Raw genomic sequence first — 9,133 nt, forward strand, 5'->3', positions numbered from 1 at the left:
TACACACACACACACACATATGCACAATTACCCAATTAATAAGTAAAGAACTTTAGTGCTTTCTTAAGGTAAAAAAAATAGCAATAATTAGTTCTAAAATAACATGCATCACAAAAATAACATAGATAATAGTCTTGGGTTTGAAAACAAATATCGAGTGTACACAAGTAATACGAACTAACGTATTTTAGAAAGTTTACTAGAACTCTAAAAATTTACCTATATAACTTGTAAGTATAGCATGTGGTATCATCGGTTTCAAAAACAAGTGCTTAGAAGATACTTGGATTACTTCTAAGTTTAAGGTATCTTAGAGTGCTCTACAGTGATACTAAGTTTCGGGTTATTACAGTCTACCCACCTTAAAAGAAAATTCGTCCTCGAATTTTACGTACCTTGTTCTATGAACAATTGCGGATGTTTCTTTCTCATTTCTGATTCTAGTTCCCTAAGCACTTGTAAGGTAGTCTCCAAGTGTTGTGTATGATCCGCTTCATTTTTAGAATAAATCAAAATATCATCAATGAAGACGAAAATGAATTTATCCAGAAATGGACTAAACACTCGGTTCATCAAATCCATGAATATGGCTGGTGCATTGGCTAATCCAAAGGACATCACCAACCACTCATAATGTCCATACCGTGTGTTAAAGGCGGTTTTATGGATATCATCCTCCTTGACCAGAAGTTGATGGTACCCAGAGCGCAAGTCGATCTTTGAAAATATTCGAGCTCCTCGTAGTTGATCAAACAAATCATCGATTTGTGGCAATGGATACTTATTTTTGATAGTCACCTTGTTTAGTTGCCGATAGTCGATGCATAGTCGGAGAGATCCATCTTTCTTCTTCACGAACAAAACAGGTGCTCCCCAACTAGAAGCACTAGGCCGGATAAATCCCATATCGAGCAATCCTTTGATTTGCGTCTGCAACTCCTTTAATTCTTTTGGTGCCATTCTATAGGGAGTAACAGAAATTGGTCTGGCTTCAGGTATAAGGTCAATGCTGAATTCAATATCTCGGCTTAGAGGTAAATGAGTGATTTATTGGAAAACGTCTTTAAATGAGTTTACCATAGAGATTTGGTCTATTAAAGGTTTTGAACTCTTTAATTCGACATTGGCAAGAATTTTGGAAGGTATGAATTTTTTTTTGGGCGAGTCACACTGAATCTTTCGAATGGGTTGGCCAGGAATAGTGAAGGTGATGATTTTCTCACGACAGCATATGAGGGCATGATATTTGCTTAACCAATCAAATCCTAGAATTATGTCAAATCGCCTCAAGTTTATGACTATGAGGTCCATGGGAAATTCTGTATCTAGAACATGTATAGGACATGATTTGCATACTTTGGTTAAGGTGGTAGATTTTTCTAATGGTGTTGAGACTGTTAAAATTTCATCATGCTCAGTTGGTGTCAATCCCAAAGTTATGATAAATGCAGCAGATATAAGCGAATCGGATGCACCAGTGTCAAATAGTATATGAGCATGAGTACTATATGCTATCAGCGTACCTTCCATCACGATGTTCTCACAAGCTATGGCATTTAGCTGGACAGGACGAGGTGGTGGGTTATTGTTTTGCCTCGGTGCATTGCACTGGTTTGATAAATGTCCCACCTTCCCACAATTGTAACAAGATCCTTGAATGCGTCGTGGCTTTGGACAAGCATTAGACATGTGTCCCGTTTCCCTACAGTTGAAACACCGAATTGGCCCTCTTGCCACCTCCTTTCCTTTTTCAGTTGATGATGTCGGCTTCCGAAATGAGTCTCTCCCTTTTTGCTGCTTCCATGGTTGTCCGCTATTCTGATTAGACATTGGATGACTTCTTTTTCCTCGGAAACCATTCTCTCGCTCCTTCTCCATGCGGTACTTTTGATTCTCTTCCTCTTGAGTTAAGGCTTTGTCTACAGCTTCTTCGTACGTGATTCCACGCTGAGTGACCATTCTTTGAATATTGGAGTTCAGTCCTCCAATGAATCGTCTTGCCTTTTTGTCATCGGTATCTACCATGTGTGGAGCAAAACGAGAAAGTTTAGTGAATTTGGTCTCATACTCAATCACAGTCATCTTTCCTTGGGTAAGTTGAATAAACTCTAATTCTTTCTTGTCTTTCTCAACTTGTGGAAAATATTTTTCCAGAAATTTCTCTTTGAAGACAGCCCATTCCATGAGTTCCATTGTTGCAGGGAGTGTGACACGTTTGACTGTGTCCCACCAGAAACGAGCATCTCCTTCTAAAAGACAAGTAGCCACTCTTCGTAGCTCTACTTGGGTACAGTCCATCATTTCAAAGTGGATTTCCAGATTGTAAATCCATTCTTCAGCCTCGTGAGGTTTCCCTCCAGTAAAGTTCGTTGCCCCTATACTCTTTATATATGTTACTAGCCGTCCTAGCCTTCCACCGACTTGGTTTGCCTCCATCCTTCTTACGAAGGCTTCGACAAAATTGTCTGCATCGACAGGTGGATCTCTTCTATTGGCCATAGTCCTAATTAAAGAAAATGATCTATATGGTTATAATCTAAACTAAAATATTCTTAAATCAAATATTTTATTGTAAACATAATTTAGCAAAAATAATCACACAAAGGTTAGAAAAGGCTTTTAAGAGCTATTTTCTAACATCATCTTGACTACAAGCATTATTGAAACACAACGATCTTTTCATGAAATGAAAATACAAACAACAAATTTCTAGGGTCTCCCCTTATTTTAAGAACTACTGATACGCTCAAAGCAAGCGCATAATTTAACCCTGAAATATCGTTAGTAGTATAAGTAAGTAGGGATCGTTCTATTCCGGGGATTGAGGGTACACCTGTCATTGTCAAACAATTAAACAATTAAAATTAAAACAAAGTACAATATTTACACATATGCACATTATTTACGAATTAAAAGGGGGTTTTTGATTTTGGTTTTTCTGAAAATAAAACTAAGTTAATAAAACAATTAAAATGCAAAAACACAAAATTATAAATGGAATGCAAGAACAAAGATCAAAATCGAAACATATGATTAAAATTAATTCAAGTTCATCATTGTTCATCATAGTCATGCAAGAGGAATTGATCATGTGAAACGTTCAAAGCAAACAATTTCCCATATTTTACTTTCAACGCTAATTAATCTAAGTGAAAGCACATAGACTAATCCTATCAAACATGCATTCAAGCCCTAGAAAGCTAGTCAATCATACATGTCTAACGCATTAAGCATATAGAAAGGCTATCAATTCAAATGTGCAACTTAGTATGAAAAAGTCCACCTAATTGCAATCTTCTTTGATTAAATTCGGTTTTTGTACAAAACCTTTACTACTTATTGATTCAAGAACACAAAACCAAAAAGTTGATTCATGTTCTTAAATTCGTAGCACCAATTATATAAAAACCCTAGGTGTTTGCAACCACATAAGATTAAAATACAAAAGTTATCTATCATGCAAATTTAATCTAACACTCACACATAAGCAACCATAAATCGCAAAACATGAATCTGGAAATTAACAATTAATCATAGAATTTCAGAATTCGAAACTTGTTCAAACACATGTGTCAACTAGGGCATAACCAACGAAAATTACAAAGCAAAGGTTACAAGGAGAATCGGATTACACCAAGAGATGGAGATGGGATGAATGGTCTCTTGAATTTCGAAAGCAATCTTCAAGGATGGTGATGGATGATGTGCACGGCTTGTCCTCTTCTTCCTTGGCATTGCTTGAACTTCGTGGTTGCCCTAGAGGATGGAGAAGAACACGGCTAAGCTAGAGAGAGTTTTCTGATTTTTTTTAAAGTTGTAAAACGCAAAAGTGGGGACCCTTGACGTCGAGAGAAGAGAGGAATATATAGGGGACGGCCCCTAGGTCTCCATGCCGTGTAAAACCCTAGAGAAACTCACGGCAATTCTTGTTAACTCCACATAATTCCCTCCAATGAAATCTTGCCAAGTAAGCCCTATGATGTGTCTCAACCAATCACATAATTTCCTAGAATATTTCCCTTGATTTTCTTGCCGAAATACCATGACAATAATCTGATTTTATCTCTTGTATTTCGGCCAAAACTCCTTTAGAGATTCTAGGAATGAATCTAGTCACCTTTTGGGAGCTTTTTGTGTTCAACACATCTTCTCTTTCCTTTTATTTCTCCCTCAAAAATCTCCATCGAAATCTCTTTTTATTTTCTGATTTTTCCCACGGCAAAACCCTAGTTTCTCTCTTCATTTTGGACGGCAACTCCTCTAGGGTTTCTCTTGACTTGGACGGCAATCTTCTAGGGTTTGTCTCCAAGTAAATCTCTTTCCATAAAAATAGCCCTAGAAAATCTCAACCGAAATCTTCTAGGTTCTTCTTGATTCTCACGCCATCTCCTTGTTTCTCTCTTTGGTTTTCACGGCAAAACATCTCTAGGGTTAGGGTTTTGCGTCTCAAACCCTAATGTCATGGGCTTAGATGGGCCTTGGTCCATTTTGCCGAAAATCCACTTCATTCTTGAGAGTTCTTGGGCCACGTTGCTTCATCTTCAAGTCTTCATATTTTCCAACGCAAAACACTTCATTTCTTTCATTTCTTTTCATAGTTGCGTTGGAAACTTCATTGGTAAGCTCTCCTCCAGTTCGCAGGGTTTCCTGGTTGCACTAGGAAAGCTTGTTTCTTCATTTCTGCTCAAATGTGTGGTCCAATGTTCTTCATTTTTGTTCCCCTTGACGTTCGCAAGCTCCTCTTTCCATTCGTGTGTTCATTTCCACTTTTTTAGCTCGGAGGTCCTGAAAATAGAAACTAGTAAGAAAAATAGAAACTTTCCTAATTTGAAAAATAGAAACTTACTAAAAATGAAAAATAGAAAGTTACTAAAAATGAGAAATAGAAACTTTCCTAAACTGAAAATGGAAACTTGCCAGAAATGAGAAATGAAAACTACGAAAATAGAAACTTTACACAAATAGGAACTTTCCCAATCAAAGAATGGAAACTTTCCTAAACAAGGATTTTTCAAGGAAATGGCGCAGAAAATGTAGGGAAAAACAAGTAAAACGTCGCATTAAAATGCTACTATCAACTACCCTTCTCCAGGACCACATTAGGACTAGAGGTATCTGTTTCCTCCATTCCGTCATTTAAACCAGGAGTAGGCATAAAACCAAAAGGAATAGACACATGGGGGCGAACACTCATGTATGGCTTTGATCTAATATGTGTATGAACATGAGAAGATGATGGTGCAGCAACATCTTTGACATGTTTAACACTAGGAGATTCTACTGACTCTTCAGATTGAGCTATTTGTTGGTAATTGGGTGGTCCCCAATCTTTCGTCCTAAGCATCCCATTTGCAATGGCCTCATCATGTAGAATCATCGTGTTTTCGGGATTACTTAAAATCCATCTAGCTTCCATGTATAGATTAATTCCTTCATTAACATACAAAGTTGCCATGTAGTACTTATCATCAAGGTTGATGCCAGGGTTGTTTTGGGAGATGTCAATACACATGTTATATGCTAGTTGCCTAGCCTTGGCATGTAGTTCCGAATACTCATTCCCATATTGGACATCACTTCGCAAAGCTTCTACGTATCGATAATCCATACTGTTAAGTGATCATTGATAAATAGATACATAAGTAACAAAATTCAAACTAAAACATTAATGATATTAATATGATTCAAACACAAAACTTCAAGATGCAACAAACTATATATAAATAAGAATTTATACACAACTTTTACGTGCTGAACGATACACATAAATATAACCCTCCCCGTTCTTGTTAAGTTTTCCAAAACTAAAGTTAAATTTTTTTTTTTTTTGTTGGCAAAACTTAAGAGAACGAAAGCTCTGATACCAATCTGTCACACCCCAAACCCGAGACCAATATTATATTGAAATATGGTACCCGAATTCGTGATGTGGGTTGTTTCAAACAAAACTTCCTCAAAGAATAAATTAAAGCAAGAGAATTTGTAAATAAGTCTGAATAGTACTTTTATTAGGAATTGAAATTATTATTTTTACAATACTGAAGTTGAACAAAAATATATTACATTATTTCTCTTGAATTAGTAGTAGAAAATAAAACATTCATTTATTTAGAGAATCACCCCACTTTCCCCAAGCGTCTACTCGTTACCTGAAAACAAGAAGGTGTAGCATCATGAGCAACACAAGCCCAGTAAGTACACAACTTACATTCTTATATTAATGTGTCTTATAAGAAATCAAACTTGGACAACCAAGTTAAAATGTACCAAGAACCATTTATAAGTTCATACGAATTCTTAAATATGTATATATATACACACAATACACGCACACATATATACAAATATATTCATTCGTGTGAATGGTTTATGAGACTGGTAATAAATCACTTAATCACATCTCCTTATTGAACCAACAAATATTGCAGCATTAATATGTGAAATAAACTTTAAGCAATACATGCTTGATTCTCTTTTCACTTAGCACCATAACATATTGATAATATATATCGCAGACAGATATTTGATCAAAATAATATAAGTACACTTCTCTTCTTAGTGAATTTTCGGATTAACTGGTAACAAATCATAAATCCACGTGTTATGGTCCATAATACCAAAACACGGGAAAGCCAGGTTGACTGGTAATAATTCATAAATCCACGTGCTAGGGTCCATAATACCAAAGCACGGGTAAGCCGCAGCATACTGAGGACACCTCCAAAGTATGTATACCCAAGGTAGACACCTCTTTCCTATGAGTATAATAGTGCACTATCTGTAGGGACTAGGGCCCAGGCTAACTCCTCATAACACCAAAACACATTTACCAGTAATTCACTTAAGTACGGGGTAATACTAATCACTCGGCTTCACAATTGTACTTTTCAAACATAATCAAATCCTCAAAATACAATCTTTATGAATTATAGATCGTAATATATATGTATATGTACACCCACATAAAGAGACATATACTTAGGAATAATCTCATATGAAAACATATGTAACATAATTGTATAACATAAAATAAGTAAATTCACTTGCAAACATAATAAAATAAATAAGCTTATACATAATTGAAATCAAGTAAAATATGAAATAATAAAGCACAAACATTAAATGAGTAACAATACAAAATTAAATTATAGTTAATATTTCAGTTCTTATGTCCAAATTCATTGAAGTTCATCAACCGTGTTCATGTTTCTCCGATTAGAGTCATCAAACTTCAAGATGTGTTATATTGTCCATCACAAGTCCGAATTAGTCAAATGAGTACACCATTTCAAAGGGTTTTTCACAAGGAATTCAATGGAATAAGTCATGTAGTCCAGATCAGAGGGATATAGTCCAGAAATGGTGAAGATCCATAACAGTGCAGAAACCGATATTTTTGTTACTGCCCTTTGATGTTTAAGTCTTTACGTACGGTGTATTTTACCATTAATTCTCAAACTCTCCAGATCACAAGTAGAGTTCCTAAGCTTCAAATTGATATAAAGTTTGTAGAAAACGGATAAGAAATGAGGGAGATATGAATTTTTGAAGTTGTGATGGCTGTATGAGATTTCCAGCGAGTTTAAAAGTTGAAAACTTTGATTAGCCATAACTTCTTCATTTCTTAACCTTTTTGAGTGATTCAAAAGCCTAAATTGAAGAACTTTTGATGAGGAATTTAATACTGTAATTATTTTTGACAAAACAGAATTTTTTATATACGAAAATACGGGTTTGCAGCAAAGCAGATCCTTTTCCATTTTATCATTGATTATGCAATTTGATAAATCTTAAAGACAAAAGAATATAGGAATGTAATCATGTACTTACTTAAGGAAATCAGAAGGTCTTGTGATCAAACTTTGGACTTCTTTCACAAAAAGGAAACTTCTTAAGAGAAATAGGATGAAGGATTTGTGTGAAGAACTTCTAGTTGAGTTTTCTCTTCAACTAAGGGAGTTTTAGATCAATTTTGCATTTGATCTTCAAGCTTGTAGGAAGTATGATCAGATCATATGCTTAAATAGGCTAGAATTAAGCATAAATTAAGTAAGTGACTAATTATTATAAGGTGAGTGACTAGTTACTATTTAGGTTAAATGATTAAAATGATAAGATAAAATTAAAAAAAAAAAAAAAGAAAGAAAGCATAAATCCACTTGCTAAATATATATATATATATATACACACACACACACACACATATGCACAATTACCCAATTAATAAGTAAAGAACTTTAGTGCTTTCTTAAGGTAAAAAAAATAGCAATAATTAGTTCTAAAATAACATGCATCACAAAAATAACATAGATAATAGTCTTGGGTTTGAAAACAAATATCGAGTGTACACAAGTAATACGAACTAACGTATTTTAGAAAGTTTACTAGAACTCTAAAAATTTACCTATATAACTTGTAAGTATAGCATGTGGTATCATCGGTTTCAAAAAAAAGTGCTTAGAAGATACTTGGATTACTTCTAAGTTTAAGGTATCTTAGAGTGCTCTACAGTGATACTAAGTTTCGGGTTATTACAGCTCCGATGCCAGCTTCGGCAACGAGGTTAAATAAATCGTCTCTTTCTCTCTCCTCCTAACCGGCCTGAAGATCCAGCATGCCGATCAGAACTTCTTTTCCTCGGCGACTGGTCCTAATTCTTTTTCTTTCTTTCTCATTTTCATTTTCGTAGAGGTCTGTCTTGGGGCTATCACATGAGGTGGGCTTGTCTGCAATGACGGATCCAGGATTGAAATCTTGGGCGGGTTTGGATTTCTTAAACATATATATATATATATATATATATATATATATATATATATATATATATATATATATTATGGAGAATCTCGACGGTGCGAGAGAATTTTATTAATTTAAAAAAAAGGTACACCTAGTCGGGGGGGGGGACGTAGTGAGCCATTCACAATTAAACAAACAAATAGAAAGAAGCCTCCTGTTTGAAGCACAAAGTTGATTAGCACAACACTTTAATTAAACCCAAACTTGATTAGCAGAGCATCGTTATACAACTTGATTAAACCCAAACTTGATTACTCATTAGCACAACAATTGCTGCGTTATACTTTAGTTAAACCCACTGACCTTGATAAGTATTGAAATCAATTAAACCCAC

At 35.1% G+C, this 9,133-nt stretch overlaps 1 protein-coding gene across 1 annotated transcript; it reads right to left on the reverse strand.

Annotated features, from left to right (window-relative positions):
• Positions 1-387: 387 nt before the first annotated feature.
• Positions 388-2,499, reverse strand: LOC133737776 (uncharacterized). The gene is made up of 2 exons (XM_062165275.1): positions 1,172-2,499; positions 388-1,009 (listed from the first exon to the last, which is right to left on the reverse strand). The coding sequence occupies exons 1-2, from the start codon at positions 2,497-2,499 to the stop codon at positions 388-390; spliced, it is 1,950 nt and encodes a 649-aa protein (XP_062021259.1).
• Positions 2,500-9,133: the final 6,634 nt, after the last annotated feature.

This window comes from Rosa rugosa, chromosome 3, assembly GCF_958449725.1.
Source record: "Rosa rugosa chromosome 3, drRosRugo1.1, whole genome shotgun sequence".
Lineage (NCBI taxonomy): Eukaryota > Viridiplantae > Streptophyta > Magnoliopsida > Rosales > Rosaceae > Rosa > Rosa rugosa.

Excerpts from the sequence above, each read along its gene's own strand:
- LOC133737776 (XM_062165275.1), bottom strand. The coding sequence starts at position 2,499 with ATGGCCAATAGAAGAGATCCACCTGTCGATGCAGACAATTTTGTCGAA. Across the intron at positions 1,010-1,171 it reads CAACCCATTCGAAAGATTCA|CATTGACCTTATACCTGAAG; the intron begins GTGTGACTCGCC and ends TATTGAATTCAG.